Below are 22,789 nucleotides of genomic sequence, written 5' to 3'. Positions count from 1 at the left end.
GTTTGTGGATATTTTTACGCCAAAATATTTGCTTTTGCTTTTGCGTTAGATTCCTAGTTGGAAAAATTTCAGATGTTTTTAAATTGATACCAGGTGTTCAAAATGGAGAAAATGAAAAAACAAAAACAAAAAACACAAAAATTTCTGTTGTTATAATCCTAATTTTAAAAAAAAATCGTAATTTTTATATAAAGAGCGTGAGCCTATGCGAGACAAAAATAGAGTTTTTTTAGCAAGTCGATTTTTTATATCTGCAAATTCATCTCAAATTAAGCGTCAACTCGACGTCAAAATCATAACAAAAATCTGGAAATATTTTAGCTTCACGTTTAACGAGGAGAGTTTCCTGAGCAAAGAAGAACAATTTGAGGACATTTTGACTACTGTGGTGGCAACTGTCCTCAGCTATGTCGAAAAACTGGTCAGTCTATCGTCACTGTTGAGAAACAGCGAATACGAAATTTACCCTTTCTTAGACAGCCTTCATATATTCCTACATAACATGGCGAGGTTTAATGGTAATGAAACCACAAGCAGGACTTACAACTCGGACAATATGATGTTTGTCATGCAGAATATTCAACACTCCTCGAACCATTCTGAGGACTTGACGTGCAAAAAGCTGGACTTCAATGGTGTTACTAAAAACACATACGAACGTGAGTCCAATTTGTAAAATTCCAGTTCAGCTGTAAAATGATCAATTACAGTGTGAATTTTATAAATCAGTTCACTCTAACTGTCAAAAGAGTTGAAATAAGAAAAATCAGATGTATTCTGTTTCGGATCTAATCTGGTATTTATTGGGTGTTGCGGTCAGAACTTGTTTCATTATGTAATATTGTAATTTATTGTCCCGACACGTGTACATGTAGGTGCTTTAGGTGTTTATCAACTATCAGTAGTCTCCAGCCGATTAGATATTTTATTAGTTGTCAATTTTTTCGAAATGTGCTGTTACTTTGCATATGATACACTAACCCATTCTTCAAAGTGAGATTTGACCTTGAAGGTGAAGTCGGAGATACCACCATAGGGGGGGGGTCCGACCTTTATTTCCCACGATCTGTACAACAGTACCATTGGATTGCCCAAATTCCGACAAAAATTTTTGGAACGCATATGCGAAAATTCTCAAAATTCAGCAAAAATTTGAAGTATTTAGCTACGACGCTAATTTTATTTACTCTTATTTCATTCTCTTGAGCTAAGTGAGTGCTAAAATGTCATGGTCAATTGTTCCAAGTTTTAAATGTCATTTTTTCGGTGTTTGACATTTACTATTGGCCTCTTTATTGTCTCAAACAACTTGACTTTTATAGTTTTGTTCAATTTCATTAAGATTATTCAAATTTTTATGTAAGTTTAAGCATTCTATATGACTTAAATGGTTATGCTAATGTTATTCTGTGTATTTTCCATTGATATACCGTGCTTTTCCAGAATTTAATATTGTTTGATAATCAGAAAATCAAATTGTTAACGTTTATGCTGTTGTTTACTTATAATGTAAACATTGTTCCAAGTTGTTAGTTATTAAGTTACTCAGATTACCGTAAGAATCAGTTGCGTTGTTTCTATCCAATCAGTGGATTACTTTGCTAAATTTGAACACAACTTCAATAAAACTATCATTCAACGAGTTTCAAGTTGCAACCGAGACAAAAGTTTGAAATATAATTTGATTGATTTTTTTATTTGAAAGTTCGGGACCTAAAATATTTACGAACCAGCGGCGTAAAGTTATTCTGGAAACGTAGTTAGATAGCACCTGTAACAATTTATTGGTCCTTATTCAACCCGGACACCAAAGAAGTAAAGAAGATGTTCAAGAAAACGAAGAAAGATGAGAACAAAACGAACGATATCCCGAGTTCTTCAACCACAGGTACTTCATCAGACTCGCTTACGATAAAGGTACCTAACAATCAGTACATCAAGAGTAAAAATGATCTTGTGGATTATTTCAACCACAAATTGAAACCCATTTATTATGCAATCCAGGATTTAGCAACACGAGAGAATGTTGGGATTGCGAGATTGAACTCTCAAATCGACTCGTATTTTGCAGTAGAAACTCATTTTCGTGAAAAAATGCGCAAGTTCCACAAGCAATGGTGCATCACAAGTAAGCGAGAGAAAGCTAAGAATTTTGTTGATAACTCTTTGAACGTGCTGCAAGATATTCAGTCAGAAATCCACAAAATTTTGAATCAGCGGATGTCAGAAGAGACAGCGATCAAGTCCTTAAAGAGAGGAATTTCATTTGGAGATGTATCAGTTTCAGTCTTCACAATAACAACTAAAGACAAGCCAAAGAACCCAACACTAACGAATAACCCAACGCTTCCGTTAGAAAGTGGTGTGCAAACTGTTCCAATTACGGACATCAGAAATAACGCTGAAGACAGTCCAAAATCAGCTTCTTCGTTTTCAATGCCAATCAATTGATCTGTTGATGATGAGTTTCTTGACGAAGGGAACGCAAAGTGTCGACTTCAACAACGAGTGGAGCAAAGACAAGAAAAAGCAAAAAATGAGGTTGAAATTGAGATGAAGATGCTTGAATTGGAGTTTGAACGAAAGCGACAATATAATGACGAGGAAATGAGACGGCTTGAAGAGAATTTGCAGATCAAAATGCTAGAAGCTGAGCTTGAGACCTCTTCCGGGGAGCAGACTGATGAATCGAAGCCCTCTTCCCAGTCGGGATCGAAAATTGAAAAGCGCTCAACGGCAGCCATGAGCCTTAAATCGGACGATTCGGAAGAGTATGCAGAGAACATGGGAGTTTCTTTGCCCCGGCGAGACTTGTTTTCGTCCGCAAAAACGCATAAAACCTATGTCCAGCAGTTAGAGGACTATCGAAAGCAATGCAGTTCCGACGAATATTACGAAAATCCGTTCGAGTACGATACGAAAGTGGAAAGTACGCCTATTCGAGGTTTTCTTGATTTTAACCGACACGATAACAGTAGAAATGTTGTAAGCTCTACATTTAGTATCGAACCTACAGCAAACAGTCAGAGATGCTTGCCCAAGTTGAAACTCAGAGAATTCGATGGCACTCTTTGGATTGGCCAGAATGGAGTGGAATGTTTTTGGCTACAGTTGACAGTAGTAACATCAGCAAGGACGAAACGATGAGTCACTTGAAAACTCTCCTTAATGGAAAGGAGAGCAGTCAATGTAATGAGCTACGCTGGTGTTATGTATGATCATGCATGAAACACATCGCAAAGAAATTTTAGTCAATCTCATCGCATTGTCTCGTCTCAGTTGGCCAAAATACAGCAATTCAGTCAAATCAGGTTCAATGATTTAGCATTACTTGTTGAATTTGCCGAGACAGTTTTATCGTTTGTGAACATTTTACAGCAGTTTGGGTATTCAAACGGTTTGTTTTTATCCAGCAATCTTGATATAGCTCTCAGTAAGTCGCCTTTGGACACAAAAAGAAGATGGTTTGCGTTCATTGAATCACCAGCTAGGGCGATCTGCGCACCAAATCTGATTTAATTCAACGAATGGCTGCAAAAAGAATCTCAAATACATGGACGACTTTTGAGAAGTAGTCCAACATTTTCCAAATTGGATACTCCATACTCCAAATTTGGAAAAACGTTTGATTTTAAGAGAAATCTGATGTCAGGAGAGTCAGCTTTGAGTTCGAACGCTGATAAAGGTAGAATTGTTTCGAATTGTCCACTGTGTAACGCCAATCAACGAATTTGGAATTGCTAGAATATCAAGAATATGAAAACGCAAGATCGATACGACGTTGCAAAGGAAAAGAGATTGAGCTTTGCTTGTTTGTCCGACAGTCACGCAGCAAAGGATTGTCCAAGAAAAAAGAAATGTGGAATTGACAACTGTGAGAAGACTCACAACAGACTTTTGTATTACAGGAAGAAATCTGAAGTTTCATCAGTCTCTGTGAAGTCAGAAAGCACGAACCTGACCAGTAATTCAGTGTCACTAAGAGGTCTCATGCAGGTTGCACGAGTGAGAATCTTCGGTCAAGATGGACAGTTTGAAGACACTCTTGCAGCATGTGATACAGGTTCAAACCGGACGTGGGTTGACGAAGATCTTTTGGACAGATTCCATTTAGACGGAGAAACAATCTCTTTAAATGTGACGGGAAACAATGTTACACAAAGTACTTCATTTCAGGCAGTGCAAGTTACAATTGGGCCGGTTAACAGCCTTAAAAGTAAAGGAAAGCAGCTCACGGTTAACAGTCAGAAGAACCTAGAAATTGACAGAAGTGTCTACAACGTCCACGAGATGAAGCAAAAATCCCCGTATCTGAAATGCGTGGGATTTAAAGAAATTGACCTCAAGAAGGTGACCATCATCTTGGGTCAAAACGCCTACGAGCTAATTCGGCCACTGGAGTACAAGAGTGGCGGAGAGAACAAACCATGGGCAGTCAAACTTCCACTGAGTGAATTCCGTTTAAGTGGTGCAGCTTGTCATGTTGCGAATAAGGATGAGGTCAAATTAGCAGAAATTGTCAAGAAATGGTGGGATATGGAGTCCTACGGCACTTCGATTGTTGCTGACAAAAGGAGGAGAAAATAAGCTGGCGACTAAAATCCTGATCTCCACAGTGAAGTTCAATGAAGATCGGTAAGAAGTTGGTTTGATGTGGAACGGAAATCAATCAATTTTGTCAAACAACTCTGCGTCAGCACTGGGATAAATTCCAGGACTAAAACGACGGCTTGACAACGACCCACCAGTCAAAACAAACTACAATGAAAGAATAGCGTCCGATTTGCGAAAAGGATATGTTTCGGTCCTATCCTCTGACGATTTTTCCTCAACTCGCCAAGATCTTGTGTAGTATGTTCCATATCACCCGGGATTAAATCCTCACAAACCAGATAAAGTGAGGAAAGTTTACAATGCAGCAAGTAAATATCGTGGTTACTCGCTTAATGATATGCTCTTAGCAGGACCAGACCTGTTGGCTAGTTTGATGGGCATTCTATCAAGATTTCGAGAAAACAAGTTTGCGATGGCAGCAGATATCGAAGTGAATGTTTCTTCAATTTGAGTTCAAGCCTGAAGACAGAAAATTTTTGCGATTTCTTTGGTTTGAATAGAACGACCAAGTTGTTACGTATCAGTATAGTCGGCAAATCTTTGGAGCTAAGTAATCTCCAACATGTGCAAATTTTGCCCTTCAATGATGCGCTCTGGATAATGCATCTGTTTTTAAGCGTTCGAGTCGAATCGCTTCACATCATTTTTATATGGATGACTTGTTAGTTTCCCTGAGTATTGAAAAAACAGCAGCAGATATAAAATGGAGTTAACAAAATTCTTGGCAAAAGGTGGTTTTAATTTCACAAAATGGGCGACGAACTTCGAGCGAAATGAAATTCATGACAAAGCTTTGACAATACTTGGTCTCGAATGGAATAATGTTTCTGACGCACTCAAAGTTTGTAGATGTATGGATTTTGAGCCAGACAGCTGATGGACACAACGCAAGGTCCTATCCGTAGTTTCAAGTGTTTTGACCAATTAGGATTCCTAGCACCGTTTGTCATCAGAGGGAGAATGATTCTGAAAGGAATATGGCAAACGGAAGGAAAACAATGGGACTCCTACATTGACGAAAACTTGAACAACCAGTTTGCAGATTGGGTTGCTGGACCGAATGCCGGTGAAATTTTTGAAGTGAGCAGATGCTATCTAACAATCAATGAAAACGTCACAAATGAATTGCATGTTTTTGGTGACGCCTCTGAAGATGCCTTCTATGCTGTAGCTTACCTTGTTACAGAAACCGAAAAGGCAGAGCGAGAAGATTCGTTCATCATGGGCAAAACAAGAATTGCTCCAGTGAAACATCGCAAAAGTCCAAAACTGGAATTAATGGCCGCAGTCACTGGAAACAGAGAAAGGATGCTATCATCTTCATTTTCTCAAAACGTTTATGTCGTCAGATTCCAAAACAGTAATTCAGTGGATCAGGTCAAGCAACGTTAAGCAGCCAACTTTTGTAGCCAATCGGGTTGCAGAAATACGACACGTCAACAGTCGACGAATGACATTTTATTGTTGGTGTGAAAAATCCAGCCGATTTAGGAACGAGGGAAATTAGTTTTGACGATGTTTTGAGAAGTAACTGGATTCAAGGTCCTGAGTGGTTCAAACAACCAATCTTTTTCGAAGAAGACTATCAGCACCCAGTTGAGCGAGATATGAACGTTAACGTGTTCATAGCTAAGGATGATAGTCAAAACATCTTGAACTGCGAAAACTTTAGCCAGTTCAACCGATTGCGCACAACAGTTTCGTAGATTTTGTCATGGAAGCATAAATCTAAGACAGTTTACGAGTTGTTAAATGAGGCGGAAGATGTCATCTGGAAAATTGTCCAGATGGAAAGCTATGCAATAGAAAGAAAACTTCCTTTGTCAGGCAAAACCATTTCGCCAAACAGTAAGATTGTCTCATTGGTACCCTTCATCGACTCTAACGGGATTTTGAGAGCAAAAGGGCGACTCCGTAAAGCAGATTGGCCAAATGAAACAAACATCCTGTTATTTTGCCCAACAAGCACAGAGCGGTTCGTCTGTACTTGAATTATCAGCACAAAGTCTTCCACCACGAAAATGTTGTCTATATTAGAAACGAAAACCAAAAGAAGTTTTGGATTATTGAGTTACGAAATGCCCCCCGATCAGTCAAAAACAATTGTGTACAGTGTCGATTGTTTGCAAGCATAAGCCACCACAAATGAGTGATTTTCCAATCGACAGAGTTATAAACAATTTAGGACCGTTTAGGAACACAGTTGTTGATTATTTTGGACCTTTCAAAATAAAGATATTTCAACGGCCAAAGACAATTATTTCGGATAATGGTACGAATTTTGTTGGAGCAGCGCGAGAGTTCAAGGAGTGCTTCGCCGAACATCAAAGGGCTGGAACCACAGTCAAATTATTGGACTTGGGCATCAAATGGTCTTTCAATCCATCAGCAGCGGCTCACTTTGGTGGAGTTTGGGAAAGATTGGTACGATCCTGCCAAAAAGCTCTGTTTATTGTTTTGGGAAAGCAAAGCCTGAAGGAAGACAGGTTGCAAACGGTTTTGTGTATCGTGGAACAACTTCCAAACAACCGTCCACTTACTGACGTTAGCAGTGACGTTTCCGATCAACAGCCTTTAACGCCAAATCTTTTCTTAATTGGTCAAATTAACGTGAATTGGCCAAATGCTTTTTCTGGAACACCAGTTAGCTACAGAAAGCTCATTCGTGACTAACTTAGTATTCTTTTTGCAGTTGGGAATCGTTGGATGAACGAGTATCTTCCTACCTTGCAACAGCGGATTAAATGGGCGAAGGAAAAACCAGAAGAGATCAAGAAAGGAGATCTTGTTTGGATAACCGACAAGCATACTCATCCCTTCAACTTTCTTTGGGTAGAGTTGAGGAAACCTGCAGAAATGACGATCAGATAGTAAGAGCAGCGTTGATAAAAACTTCACTGGGATGTTACAAATTACCAGTAATAAAACCTATACCAATCAATAGTGACCGCAAATGATGTTGTTATCTTTGGAAAATCACCAAAAACTGGGCCGGTTATGTTGCGGTCAGAACTTGTTTCACTATGTAATGTTCCGATTTATTGTCCGGATATGTGTACATGTAGGTGCTTTAGGTGTTTATCAATTATCAGTAGTCTCTAGCCGATTAGATATTATATTAGTTGTCAATTTTTTCGAAATGTGCTGTTACTTTGCATATGATACACTAAACTTTTCTTCAAAGTGAAATTTGACCTTGAAGGTGAAGTCGGAGATACCACCATAGGGGGGGGGGTGGTCCGACCTTTATTTCCCACGAGCTGTACAACAGTACCATTGGATTGCCCAAATTCCCACAAAAATTTTTGGAACGCATATGCGAAAATTCTCAAAATTCAGCAAAAATTTGAGGTATTTAGCTACGACGCTAACTTTATTTACTCTTATTTCATTCTCTTGAGCTAAGTGAGTGCTAAAATGTCATGGTCAATTGTTCCATGTTTTAAATGTCAGTTTCCGGTGTTTGACATTTACTATTGGCCTCTTTATTGTCTCAAACAACTTGACTTTTATAATTTTGTTCAATTTCATAAAGATTATTCAAATTTTTAATTAAGTTTAAGCAACCTATGTGACTAAAATGGTTATGGTATTGTTATTCTGGTTATTTTTCATTCGTATACCGCGCTTTTCTAGAATTTAATTTTGTTTCATAATCCAAACGTTTATGCTGTTGTTTACTTATAATGTAAACATTGTTCCAAGTTGTTAATTAATAAGTTACTCAGATTACCGTAAGAATCAGTTGCATTGTTTCTATCCAATATGTGGATTACTTTGTTAGATTTGAATGCAATTTCAGTAAAAGTTTCATTCAACGAGTTTCAAGTTGCAACCGAGACAAGAGTTTGAATTAATATTTGATTGACTTTTTGATTTGAAAGTTCGGGACCTAAAAGATTTACGAACCAGCGGCCTAAAGTTATTCTGGAAACGTAGTCAGATAGCAGCCGTAACATTGGGAATATAAGAAGATGATCAACGAGGCAAGTTTATAATCTTAATTAGAGCCTGAAATTTGCATCTATTGCCCCCCCCTTAGTGCGCATATGTTTTTTGCGCCACCCAGGCTTGCGTGCTATTTTTACATAGCAATGTGCTAGTAAGGGCATTAAAAAACAGGGGGGGGGGGGCTAAACGGAATAGATCCAAAATATCTATTTCAATGGTATAAATATGAGTGTAATTTTTTTCAAATAAATCTACTCCAATTTGCAGTGTAATTACAGTGTGTATCATTACTCCTCCACTCTTTTCCCCCATTATATAAATGTAGAATTTTACATTATACTTTAATGCCCGCTAAATAGAGGCGGATTATAAGGGTGGATTATTAGAGGTGGATTGTAAGGGTGGATCCGCCCGGATAAAGACTGTTCCGTTTAGACGTGACCATTTCCAAAGAAGTCCTTGAGACTTTGCCACATGGTTCCTCGGCTGTGCTGTCCAAATATGAGATGAATTTTGGCAAACCAAGACAGACTCTGGACTTTGTATACGAGGCTGAGACTGTCAATTACGGCAAGGAGTACTCAACCGGAATCAGGTTATAGTCACCCAGACCGAACTGGTCTCTCAAGAGCACACACACTTGGGCTCCCGGGTCGAGGAATGATCGGAAAAATATGTAAGATAAGCGGCGAAAAGTTTTTTTAAGTTAAGCGGAGAACTTATGTAATTTCACCGCTACCAGGCAATAAATTTCTTTTTCACCGCATTCACCGCTTATCTTGCATAATTTTGCGTTGAATGGCGGTGACATCTCGAACCGGGTTCTGCTATACCACTGTCGTTAAGGGGTTCTAAGCAGTCGCAACTACTGTGAAAATGCGGTTTTGAAAAAAACACCGAAAAAAAAACACTTTATTTTAGATAGGAAATAAACCCCCCACGGAAATTCATAGAAACAGTGTCTTCTTTTTTACAACGCATATTATCTACTGCGTCTAAGCCACTAAAACACGACTAAAGTTGTGTTGTTGTTATTGTTGTTATTGTTGTTGTTATTGTTGTTATTGTTGTTGTTATTGTTGTTGTTGTTTAGATTTGGGAACAGGTTCGTCAAGAGGATGACAGACTTCGTGTCAGTGACAGTGAGAGACGAGATAGGATACCCTCTCTCAATTCCCATCTCATACTCTCTAAACTATGCATCCACATTCGACAAAAAATCAATTGATCTGGGTCAGTAGTTCCAATTGAGTAACTAACAAAACCATACTAACAAACGAGCAAGTATAAACTAAGTTTTCCATTAAGTTTTCCATTAAGTTTCTTTATTTCTCATTCCTGCTCAAAAACGGTCAAATTTTTTTCTGTTTGAAAACGGTCAAAAACGGTCAAATTAACGTTAAAAATTGTCAAGTAAGATGGCACCGGCAATCAGATCATTATAATGGGCACAAAATCAAATACCTTTAAAAACTAAAATAAATCCTTTTAAGGCACTTGTTGTGTCAAATTTGGATTTCAGAGCCATTTTTTCCAAGACCCAACGTGACAACCGGTTCATACAATCAAGAAGTAAATTAATCTGGGCATAAAAGTTTGTTTTCATGAGAACTGCTTCTAGGAACAAAAATTCTTCCTGCGGAATCAAACATCAATATTCCCTCGAAAAAGGTTTATATATGCTTCGACACGCAAAGAAAATCAATAAGAAAAAAGTTCATTACAAAAAAAGGCATCGTAGTTAGCATAGATGAGCGTACAAATAATATTTATTTAACTTCCAAATGAAGCAAATGCTCAAATATTAGAAATTCAATTGGAATAAAGTCGGTGGAATAAAGTTACAATGGTATTTAAAAAGACGTTTTTAAAAACCAGTTTATTGAAAAAGTAAGATAGGAAATGCTTAAGAGGCACAAAAACAAGTTCCAAAAGACAAATGAGCTCAAGGAGTTAAATTTTTTTATTAGCGCGTTTTTTCAGCACGCAACCAACCGAACCTCACTGGTTTTGATAGAAATTTAAATGATGCTTTGTTTGATGCATAATTTGACAGTATACCATTAAACAAGTGGTGATTTCGTCTACTTTTTCGAAATTTAAAATAGTCACCGTGGAAACAAAACTGGAATGTACCGACCATATCCAAGGACAGAAAAACGAATTTTCGTCGAGTCAAAAATGAAAAAGCTCTGACTGTTTTTCACAAAAAAATTACCGGTCTAAGACTACATTTTCTTATGCTTTTTGCGGGTAATGGAGAAAATGTGAACTTGGAATTAAAATAGGCAAGATTGGGTTTTATAACTATTACATTAATTATTTCATGATCTTTGTCTCTAAAACAGTAAAAAAAACTTGGCAGAATCATGAACAGCAATATCAGAAAAAAATTAAAAATGTTTAGTTTTATTCATGTTTCTGTGCGGATGAATTTTGAGGGGTACGAATATAGACAATCAATCAGCGGCTGAGACAGTAAATCCAGAGAAAATGAATCGAAAGTAAAAATGGGACATTAATCAAAAAATAAGTTTTAATTTACTATCCGATCAGAATTATTCTTACAACAAAACATATAGTCATACGTTGTACAGTCAAATAATGCTTCTGCAACAACACTTAGTTCAATCCCAATAAAATCGAACTGAAACTTTGCAACTAAGATAAAATTTCTTCCACCAAGATGAAATTGAAATTTTGAATGAAGGTCTCAGTATTTTTTGCTTTTAACGAGAGTTTGCTATCCCCACCATTTCATCCTGATGTTCACATCCTGATGCTTTTATATCCTGTTCACATCCCGATGCATTTATTTTTTGACCAATTTTCAATGAATTGGCTCGGCGGCTAACGTTATTCCGCTAACATAACTTTTCCACCGATTATTATATATGATTTTGAGAAAATATATGTTGTGAAAAAGAACGTATTTCTGATCAGTTGGACTAAAAGGTATAATGAACAGGCTACTGGCAACTGTTGCCACAATTTTTTTTCGCAGTTAGCAGCAATTCTCGGGGTTTTTGAAGGAAACAGTGACGAAAAGGAAATCAACAAACCATAGTTTGGAATATAGGATAAATACGTTTGATTGCCACATCTTTTTTTTGGTGCAACCTTTTCAACTTTGTTCACAACCTTTGTTCAGCCATTATAGTGCAACCTGACTACACGTTTTAATTTGTTTTAAGCAGCAAATTCTATATATATATATATATATAATATATATATATATATATATATATATATATATATATTTATATATATTATAAAAGAGGGAAAATGCCGTTTTAATTATTTATTCGGATAGCAGAAAATGTTTTGGTATAAAGAAATCCAACCAATGTTGTTTGGCGCAGTTCAAATATGTTGGCTAGCGAAGTGTGAAAAAGTCGTTGTTATTGTTGTTTGAGGTCTATGGCTTCTGTTCTTTTGAAAAAGTCCCTTTATATTTTTTCAATTTGTTGTGGAGTATCTATTTTGCTCAAGAAATTAGTTTTCGTTTTAGTTGAGCATATGTAATATTTAAGGCCCTTACACTTTGTTGGTTTTTGGTGTTTTATTAACCAAATTTGCCGAAATCAGCGGCAATGCGGAAACCACCGACTAAATTGCCGTTCTTTTCATCGCTAATTCCGGCAGCGAATTCTAGCGACAATAGCACTGCAAAAATAAGCGACTAATACCCAAAATCGCGTCGCTAATATTTGCACCAGATTGTTCCATTCCTTTGTCATCCCAGTGGTTACATTTTGCTAACTAATTATTTGACTTTTATATTGTTACGTTTCGGTAATAATTAATCCGACTTAATAATTTCATAAAATTCCTCAGTTAAAACAAAACTCTTTTGTGGAAAAAATTTCATGAAGAGTGGTAGCCGCCGACATCAAAAGTGCGGAAAAGGGGGTGAGATCAATGGATTATAATCAATTAGACGTGCCGCTAGTATTTACACATACTGTAAAATGCGAAAACTTGCTACCATTATACCAAAATTTGAGCGTATCGCACTTTTTCGCGCTCGCTTACTTTCCTGATCTTAATTAATTTGCATTGTTTTGATAACGCTAACGTTTTGCAAATTTGCAAATAAAAATTAAAACTAGGATTTAGTTTTATTAGGATATGGTGGATGCTTCATATTTGGAGGGAATTTCGCTGTATTAGCTCTCCGGTTTCAGTCTCAATTGCATTTTTTTTAATTTGTTTCAATATGCTTTGGATTTACTGTCTGACTCTCATAAATTGTGGTCATATTAGCGCCTGATAATACTAATAGACAAACCCTTGTAAGTACGTTATAATCTACTAATTTCTCAATATAATTCTTCAAGTGCTTATAGAATGTAACCAATCAAAATTGTTAAGGTGATATTTATGACGTCAGTGTGGAGTACAAGTGTGCCTACTACTCTCGCGAGAACAACAGCTACTACACAGATGGAGTGGGGGCAGTATTGGTGGACGAGTACAGAGGGGCGTGCAACTCCACTCACACAACTTCATTCGCAGTTGTCGCCCTTGTCGACCAGGAAAAGATCGACGAACTTAAACGAGTCAGTTGCGTTTGAAATATGATAAGCATTTGTATTATTTTATAAGGAGGTTTTCCTTTTGTGACATTTTCTCAAACAACATTTTCTCAAACAACATTTTCTGAAGTTTCTCAAAAGAATAGAAATGATTGTGGTAGTTGCTGATAAGAGAAACAGGAAAAAATACCTCTGTCAAAGATACGGAGTTAATTAATTTTAGTGTCAACGTTCTGTCTCTTAACTAGTAAACTTAGATAACTCAGTTGTTTATGTTGTAATTATCAAGGAATTTGTGGCAAAAATCTTTACCTGAAGCTCTGATGTGGTACAAATGTCCTTAACAATGTTTGGAAAATCAAATATTAAGCAGTTTACCATCTGCTTGATTTTACGTCTTGTAGAATAATAGTCATATTTGTTTTTGGGCAGGCAAAGTTTCCGAGATCTTGTTCGACCACTCGTGATTTTAAGAGTATCATTTTCGGAATTTAAATTTTCTAGGCATGAAACCGCGTTTTGGCTCCTTATTATCTTTGCAGCTGTTTTCAAAAATTAATTAAGCTGTAGCTCTGATGCATTGTAAATAGCAATTTTCTCCTGATTGTTGATTTGGACTCATGTTTCTTTCTGAAAATCTGAACAAACAAATCTGTTTATCAAAATATTCTTAGGTTTAAGAATATTGTACTCTGAACATCGATATTTTAGAACACCCTACTGAGGGAATGGCTGCATATGTGTTTTATAAACTGTTACAAGCTGCCTTGTGCTTACTAATTTTTTCAGTCGGTGTCATATAGGATAACAAGATATATATTTACTGGAAGACTGAGTATTTCCGTGTTATTAATCTTTAGAGTGTCTAGCTGATTGGTGTTCGTCTTTTTATAGAACCTAACTGTAATTGTTTTACTTAACCTTCAATTTGAGGCATTTTTTAAAGCCAAATTGCGGGTCTAAATGGAGCTTTTTGTTGCGCCTCAATTATTTTTTTCAGATCCACTTTGGCGTATATCACAGAATCGTCTGCATACAAAATAGTTCCAGTTCGCTTTACACCGCCCAGTTCGTTTGAGCTGTTTCAAATCTGTCTGGGTTTTCTGTTTTTGAAGTTAACTTTTGTGAATTGTATTATCCGCTATACTCTAGCTTACCGTTGCATTACTTGTTGCTCAATTATTCATGGTCACTAATTGCTCAGCTTTGCTGTATAACAACTTGTTTCTCTCAGAAAAACAAAATAATTCAAATTTAAAGAATCAAATTCTTGTTGGGTTTTTGTAAATAATCAGAAAGAAAGTTTTAAGATTATCAAAAAAAAATCTCTTTTCCCCAGTCAAAGTAAAGTTAAAAACTGTACAATCACTAATATTGTCTACCAAAACAAGACACTATAACAAGTAATTTAGTGCTCAAGAAAGTGTGCTTCAATACGCACTGTATGTCAATTTAATAAGACAAAATTAACGAGCCTCCACTGATTTTTGCTAGTTTTCCAAGCTCAATTTATACCGTCGTCTCTGATTGGTTGTAGATCACTATGTCGTATGATTCTCTGAACGCACTGAGGTTGGGGTTCGGGATATAGTATAAGGTGCCCGCACTCTCTGAATTGGTACGAAAATCGCAAAATTAATCAAATCTGGCTTACCAAGCTGGTATCTCTTGCTCCGCTGAGCTAAATTTGTGTGCTTGTGAACACTTGAATACGTGGCCATAACAGCCTAGTTCGAGGCTGAGTTTCAATTTCACTTCATGTATGATGGTTACGTACTAATAATAGTTGCTAAATATAAATGTTGAACAAATTGAACAAATCCAAATGGCTTCGATAGAATGTAGCATTAAATTTCGCTTGTCATGCTGTTCGAGCTTTAATGCTTGAAATGGCCTTGATGCGCTATTCAATTTGGTTGTTGAGTTAGTAAGCTCAGCCGCAACATCGCCGACCCTGTTTTCCATCGCGAAAAGGTAGTACCTGGGGCGAGCTTCACTACTGGTCACTTGTACCCTCCATCGTTCGTTCGAACTATCGTTCATCGAATCACACCGTCAGATCCATCGATGGTCTTCGAAAATCGACCTCGATTGTAATATCCACGCTTATCGCTATCCATTTGCATAGGCATGAGTTTGTCGGAAGAGCTTTCGATGATCCACAAATTCTTCTGCGCATGGTAGATAGGGTAAGCAAACATTCTTGTTGCCAAGCAAGAAGTGATTGGGGGTCAATGCTTCTAATTCATTAACGTCTAATCTGACTGGAGTCAACGGTCTTAAGTTCAATGTCTGCTCAACAGCACACATCGTTGCTGAAAGAACGTCCTCTGTGACTGATTTGTTCCCCAACACTGCATACATTGCTTTCCTGCGTTTTCTCAACAACCGTTCTTATACTCCTCCAAAGTGAGGTGCTGCAGATGGGTTGAACTTCCATCTGATTCCTCGTTGAATTAGATATTCTTCGATCCCTTCTTTGTTCCAAGCCGCAACGTACTCTGATAATTCTCTTTCGGCTCCAACAAAGTTTGTCCCGTTGTTGCTGATGATGGTGCTCGTTTGGCCTCTTCGCGCAATGAATCGAATGATTGCATTGAGACAACTATCTGTGTCCAACTTGGGTACTACTTCTATATGCACCGCTCTCACAGTTAGGCATTTAAAAAGACAACACCATCGCTTTTCGTTTCTTCGCTCGATCTTCACAATGAAAGGGCTAAAGTAGTCAACTCAAACATTTGTGAAGGCTGTTGAAGCATCTAACCGCTCTTCAGGTATTACTGGTGCTATCGTTTGTGCTCTGCCTTTTCTGCAGGTAAAACACTTATTCTTGATTGATCTTAAGGCGTTCCGTATGCCTAGTATTCACATCTTCTGCTGAACAATGTTTCTTACATGCTCAGTGCCTTCATGTTGATTGTCCTTGTGCTCGTTTCGCAAGAATAATTCAACCGCATGATGTTTCCAATGTAGCAACATTGTATGCTTTGCATTGAAATCCAACTGAATTTTGCCTATCCTGCCTTTGGTTCGAATAAATCTTCTTCATCCTGGAAGGGTGAGAATTGTAGGATTTTGCTGCCTTTTGGAATTTCTTTTTCATTTTTGACAAATTTCATCTCTTCGCCAATCTGTTCTCGCTGTAGTAGCTTGAAGATTGTTGCTTTTGCTTTTTCTCTGTCTTCAATGCTGATTACGAGTGTTGCTGGTTTGTATTTTCTCAATGCTTGCTGCACGTATGCCTCTGTATTCACTATTAAAGAGTCTGTTAAAGTGCCACTGTATTCACTGTCTGTTGAAGTTACTGAATTGTTCTTATTGAATAACTACTTTTTTTCTTCAGCTTGTATCATGAAGAGTGATGAGGGTACATTCTCTTCATCTGAGACAAAGATTAGGTTCACTTGCTCTGGCCACTCACTCTCTTGTCGCCTCAACCAGGCGGGCCAGTGAGCCACTCACTTCTCTTGAGCTCCTCATTGTTGATTGCTCTGGTGCCAAAGTCCGCTGGGTTTTTGATACCGCTCACATGTTTCCATGGTGGAACATTAGTTGTATCTAGTATCTCAGCCACTCGATTGGCCACAAACACTTGTTGCCTACGATGGGAACTGTGTATCCACTGCAATACTGTAGTTGAGTATGACCAAAAACAACAATTATTTATCTTCAATTCATGTTCATTGACTATCTGTCCCTTCAACCTCACTGCCACGATTGCCGCTTGCAATTGCAATCGGGGTATTGAAAGATGCCTCATCGGTGCCAATCTACTTTTTCGAATAACAAAAGCTAACTAAACTGAGTATTCTTTCAGTTGTGAACGTAGATAGGCTACTGCACACATCGTGTCTTCAGATGCGTCAGCAAACACATGAAGTTTGGTTCTATCCCTCTCTATGTTGAAGTACCTTCTATCGATGCTTGTTTCAGCTGCAATTGGAAGTTGTTGTTTCCAACTCAGGAATTCTTCTTCTTCACGCGGCTCAACTTCGTTGTCCCAACATTTTCCATCCTTAGTCCAGATGCTTTTCAGAAGTCGTCTCATGTGAACACTGAACGGAGCAAACAATCCGATTGGGTCGAATACTGAAGATACCAGTGACAGAATCTTCCTCTGGGTTATAGGTGCTTCAACTTCCTTGTTTTTGCCTCTGCACACTTGAAGACTATCATCAGTCCATTGTAGTCCTAGAACAAAGAATCCCTCCGTATTGGGTTCCAATTCGACCTGTTTCGTGTAGCTGATTGAATTCAAGTTTTCTGGGATTGCTTCTGTAACTGCATCGTTGTTGCTTATCCACTTCTTGAGTTCAAATCCATGTTTTGAGAGAAGAGGTCGTAGATGATTGAAGACTTGAACTGCTTCTTCACGGGTTTCTACTGATTTGATGAAATCGTCCATGTAGAAGTTGTTTTGTATTGCTTTTGCTGCGATTGGATACTCTTCTTCGTTGTCTAGTCCCACTCGCTTGAGAGCATAGTTTGTACAAGTTGGAGAGCTCCTAGCTCCAAAAACGTGACGCTGATATTCGTATATCTGAACAGGTTCGTTAGTTCTTGGACGCCATAGAAACCTCACGCAACTTCTATCCTGATCGGGAACTTGCACTTGTAGAAACATCGATTAGATGTCAGCTGTCAGGGAAATTGGTCTTTCACGAAATCTGAAGATTGTTTCAATCAACCCGTGTTGCAGATCAGGTCGTGCTAGTAGTTTGTCGTTGAGGCATGCTTTTTTTTACTTTGATGCAGTATTGCAAACAAGTCATACTTTGCCAGGCTTTTTCGGGTTTAGTACTGGATGGTGTGGCAAATACCGTTCTTTCCCGAAAGTGCCCTTCACTTTGGACTCGTCCAATATTTTTACGAATCCTTTTTCTACATCTGTATCTATTGACTGTTGATACAAACTCTCCAGGTTTGGGTCCCCTTGGAATATTCGCTCCAGTGAGTAAAACTGACCCAAGGCTGAGCTGTAGTTGTTCGGTAGGTTCGGCTCTGGTTCACTCCACAGCATTCCCCCTTCGTACCGCTCGCCTGTGAATTTCGTCGTATTCTCTAGCATCTTCTCTGCCTGCAGTTCTTTCTTTGACTGACTGATGACGTTGATTTTGGAAACATAGGTTTCTGTTTCCCAACAGGTTTGCATATTCTTAGCCACTTTCACATCTTCTGTGAAGACAAAATGACAAACATTTTGTCTTCTTTTGCCCGTCATGGGTCCAATGACTACCCATCCTAGCTCTGTTAGATCGGCGAAAGGTTCAATTCGTGCTCCTATCTTGTGGTCCAATGAGCGTTCAACTTCCATTAAGTTGAAACTTTTGTTGGGTAGAACACTCAAGTGATTGAAGCTTTGCTTCAGCTTGTTGTAGTTGTAGTTTGTGTTTCTCAAGGGTAATGACGGGTGTGCAAACGCTTCGATTGAATGCACATTTGAATATAGACCCTTTATTTTGAAGGAAACCTTTTCTGTCTTCAGATCCTTTGTTCCGTGTATGCCAGTTGTGTTGAGCGTCACATCGGTGCCTTGGGCTCGTAGCTTCTCTTGCACAATTTGATCGGTGAACGAAACCGTTGATCAAATGTCGAGGAAAGCTTAGTTTGTTTCCACCGCTCTGTATTGAGGCAGGAACTATCTGTAGAAAGCTCGTAACGTCGTTACTCTGGTTGATTGTTGCTGCGCTTACGTTGACTGCGTGATTGCCCTCATCCATTTGGTTTTCTGAGTGTTGAAATTGGCAGTGCTTCTTGATGCATCCATTGACACCGCTCACATTGACTTTACAGTCTTTGTTTGCATGTCCGTTGCCTAGACATCCATAACATAAGCGTTGCTTCCTCACTGCTGCGTACCGATCATTCAAACTCATGTTCCTGAATAGTGGACAGTTCCAATTTTAATGAATGCCATCAGCTAGTGGACAGTGATCACTTTGCATTTGCTTCGTTTCCTTCGCGTTAGAACTTGCACTGAAGGTCGATGTTTTCGAGAACCGTTTGTCTCTATTTGTGCTTCTTCTTTCCTCTTCTCTTCGTTCTCTCTTGAAAGATGAAAACCTTTCCTGCGCCAATGCCATCCTAGATAGCCACTTTTCAAACATAATCATCAGATCAGGCCAATCTTCATCTTTATCATCAACATAGAACCACCACTTGAGGTAGTTTGTCTACTTCCATATACATTGTCGAGCTTGATTGCAGATCGGCAATCTGCTTGTATTCTTTGAGAACATTCACAAAGTTTGAAACAATAACTGAGAAACTGATCAGACCTGTTGAGTCGTGAGGCTTCACCTGCCCTTCTTTGCGAAGACTCTCCAGTGGTGCATCAATGATCACATGAGGCCTTCCAAGCTTCCTCTCCAGAATGCTCCATGTCCAGATTAGCCCATTCCAGAGATTGCTGATCTTGCCTTGCCTGTCAGTAGCTTCTTCAGATGGCTCATCATCTCTGAGTCTTGTTTTTGGCGTTGATCCACTGTAGCACTTAACATACTAGACCACTCTGGCCATTCGAGGGTGTTTCCATCGAGGTTGTTCAACTTCAGCTTTGGTAGGTTACTGCTACCTGAATAAACACTGTTGTATCGTAGTAGGCCAGTTCTGGGGAAAACATCCTGGTCTTCAACACTTGAGGATCGGTCTCGTAAACTGCGATATCGTCAGAAGTGACTAGGTCTGTTCACTTCAGGGGTTACGTCGAAGCGAGCTATTGATCGTTCTGGTGTTAGAAGTTTGTCGATCCTAATGGCCCAATCTGAGACATCTCTCTTCTTTGGGTTCCAGTTGAAGGGTGTTTGTCTCAAGCATTGGTTGATTGGGAACGGACATTTCACTCACTAATGCTGTTCTCTTCACTTTGCGCTCTAGCTCACGCTCTTCCTCCAGCAGTTGATGCTTGGTTTCCAATTCCTTCCTTTGCATTTCCAGCTCTAGCTTCCTCTGATCGAACCTTGCCTGTTCCAGTCGCATCTCGGTTTCGAATTCAATATCGATCTTCTTCATCCTCGACTCGCGTCATTGCTTTGCTGAAGATGTTTCCGAAACATTCTCCGTCTCTTGGCCGTTGCTGTTGCTCCATTTTGTACTTTTTGAGCAACTGGGTTGTCCGTTGGGTAGTTATTGTCACCCTCGCTGTCGTTCATTGCTTGGGTTGAGTTGCTTTGCTCTGCATTCATTGCTGGTTGTGTACCTTTGCATATATGTGCAAGCCAATGATCGTTCAAACTTGCCTTGCACTTCCCTGCTTCTTTCAGATGTTCTTCAAACAAATATGCTTTGTAGGGCACAGGCTTGTTTCGACGCTGCAGTTGCTTGGGTATTTTCTCCACTAGAAGGTTAATAATATGTTGTTAGAGGACCTTTAGTTTGTTGGGTCGATCTGAATCTTCAATTATTTTGTAGCCAACCCCAGTTTTAGTGTTAACTTCTTCCACTAAATCTTGGAATTTCTTGTCGTACCTTTGAGCTGTTGATTGAAGCTCCTCTCTGCTGGTGGCGCTCGGATTGTCTGGTTGCTGTCTGCTTTTATTTTGCTTATACTTTTTAAGCCAGGTTAGCTCTTCTACGTTTTTTGTGAATTGCACTCGCACCTTCCTCTCTAGCTCACTGGCGTTGCGCTTTTGATTTGATTGATTTTCTTTGAATGATGTCTTCGGCACTCTCTTCATCAGATTGGACAGCAGTTTACCTTCCACTTTCTGGGTTGGCGGATCAAATGTAACGGCTGCTCTTCTATCAAAGTCAAGGAAAACTTTACACCTCCCAGTTCGTTTCAACGGTTTCAAATCTGTCCGGATATTTTGCATTTGCTATTAACTTTTTTGAACTGTATTCACCACTATACTATAGCTCGCCGTTGCATTACTTGTTGCTCAAATACTCCTGATAACTAATTGCTCAATTTTGCTGTATAACAACTTGTTTTTCTCAGAATAACAAAAAAATTCAAATTGAAACAATCAAATTCAAGAAAGTTTTGAGAATATCAAAATTAATTCTTTTTTTCACAAGTCAAAGTGAAGTTAAAACCGTACAATCAATAATATGATCTAGAGAATCATAGACACGATTAGAAGTAGTTTACTGCTCAAAAAAGTGTGCTTCAATACGCACTGTATGTCAATTTAATCAGACAAAATTAACGAGTTTCCACTGACTTGTGGTAGTTTCCCAAGCTCTTTTTATACTGTCGTAAATGTCAAATTAGCATCTGTGATTAATTGTTGATCATTATGTCATAAGATTCCCTGAGTACACTGAGATTGGGGTTCGAAATACCGTATAAGGTGCTCCGCACTCTCTGAATTGGTATAAAAATCGTAAAATTAATCGAATCTGGCTTACGAAGTTGGGAATCCCTTGTTCTGCTGAACTAATTTCCTGTGATTGTGAACACTTGAATACGTGGCAATAATAGCATAGTTCGAGTTTGAGTTTCAGCTTCACTTCATGTATGATGATTACGTACTATTAATAGTTGCTAAATATAAATGTTGAACAAAGTGAACAAATTCAAATGGCTTCGATAGAATGTAGCATTAAATTTCGCTTGTCATGCTATTCTAGCCCTAATGTTTGAAATTACCATGAAGCGGTAGTCAATTTAGTTGTTGAGTTAGTAAGCTCAGCCGCCACATTCTCTGTTGAAAACTTTTCCCTCAGTTTAATTAAATTGCACTCTATTACTAAGATATGATTTTAGTAATGCTGAAACAGGTGCCCTTAATCAGTTATTCGAGCAATTTTCACAAAATTCGATGTTTCAGTAGCTTTTTTGGGTCGTGGAAGGTGCATTTTTTTCCCACTGCAATATTTTTTCATTTGGACCTTAAGTTTTCAAGTTATACGAATGCATCAATTTTTTTTCGTTGATCTCTGATTCCGAAAGGATATTTGGTTAGCAAATCTTGTTTGCTCATGAAAGCGTCAAATCTGCTTTATCATATTTTTTCGAAGTTTTTCCGAATAGCTGGTACGGCAGATATTTGCCGGTAATTTGATGGCTAAATTTTATCTCCATCTTGGAAGACTGAGTTTAATTTCGCTATTTTCTAGCATTCAAGATAGTACACTGTCTGCATACATTTATTTAAAATTTTGCTTGGTACAGGAGATATTGAGGAGGCGATGCTTTTTTAATCAATAGTTGTTAAGATTAAAAGCATGGAGTATGTGTTTACTTTTCAACTGGCTAAGAGTTTTGTTCATTTGAGATGCTGTTGTTTTCAGAGAAACCTTCTAAGTAAAGATTGTTGCTTGAGTTTGTTGTTGCGACAATGTCAGATTTAGCTGCCAATTTTGCTCCTATTTCTGAAAAAATTAAAACCTTTCATGTTTGCTTTGGACACGGTTTCTTTGGACTGTTATGACAGCTTTCTAGTGACATCTAAAAAATTTCTGTTAATGCTTTTTGATAAACTGTCTCATTTCTGTTCGTACTGGTTGTTTGACTAACTTTAAATTTTCGTCACACCTTTTTTTGGTTCTATCAGATTTTTCTTTGAGGTCCACTTGTCTCAAATTACTTGCTTTCGAAGCAGCGTTTCAAAAATCGTTGTCAACTTTTTCGTTTGTTGACTGAAAATTGTTTTTTAGTCATCACTTGATCCAGTTCTTTATATGGATTTTTTAGCAACTCTTTCAGATAGAATTTAAAATTTTTACTGTTTAAGCCG

The 22,789-nt window shown here is 38.2% G+C and overlaps 1 protein-coding gene across 1 annotated transcript in view; it reads left to right on the top strand.

Annotated features, from left to right (window-relative positions):
• Positions 1–321: 321 nt before the first annotated feature.
• The window catches only part of LOC142357072 (uncharacterized), a gene marked incomplete at both ends in the record, with an annotated part of 38,588 nt that continues 16,120 nt past the window's right edge, over positions 322–22,789 (top strand). The window contains 4 exons of the mRNA XM_075408785.1: positions 322–659; positions 9,001–9,160; positions 9,659–9,798; positions 12,940–13,127. Of these exons, the coding sequence (XP_075264900.1) occupies positions 322–659; positions 9,001–9,160; positions 9,659–9,798; positions 12,940–13,127 (826 nt within the window). The remainder of the gene's footprint in view (positions 660–9,000; positions 9,161–9,658; positions 9,799–12,939; positions 13,128–22,789) is intronic.

The sequence above is a fragment of the Convolutriloba macropyga genome, unplaced genomic scaffold, assembly GCF_964194025.1.
Source record: "Convolutriloba macropyga unplaced genomic scaffold, txConMacr16.3 SCAFFOLD_1805, whole genome shotgun sequence".
Taxonomy (NCBI): Eukaryota; Metazoa; Xenacoelomorpha; order Acoela; family Convolutidae; genus Convolutriloba; species Convolutriloba macropyga.
The sequence above is the reverse complement of the archived record's forward strand: the minus strand, read 5'-3'. Positions and strand labels throughout refer to the sequence as shown.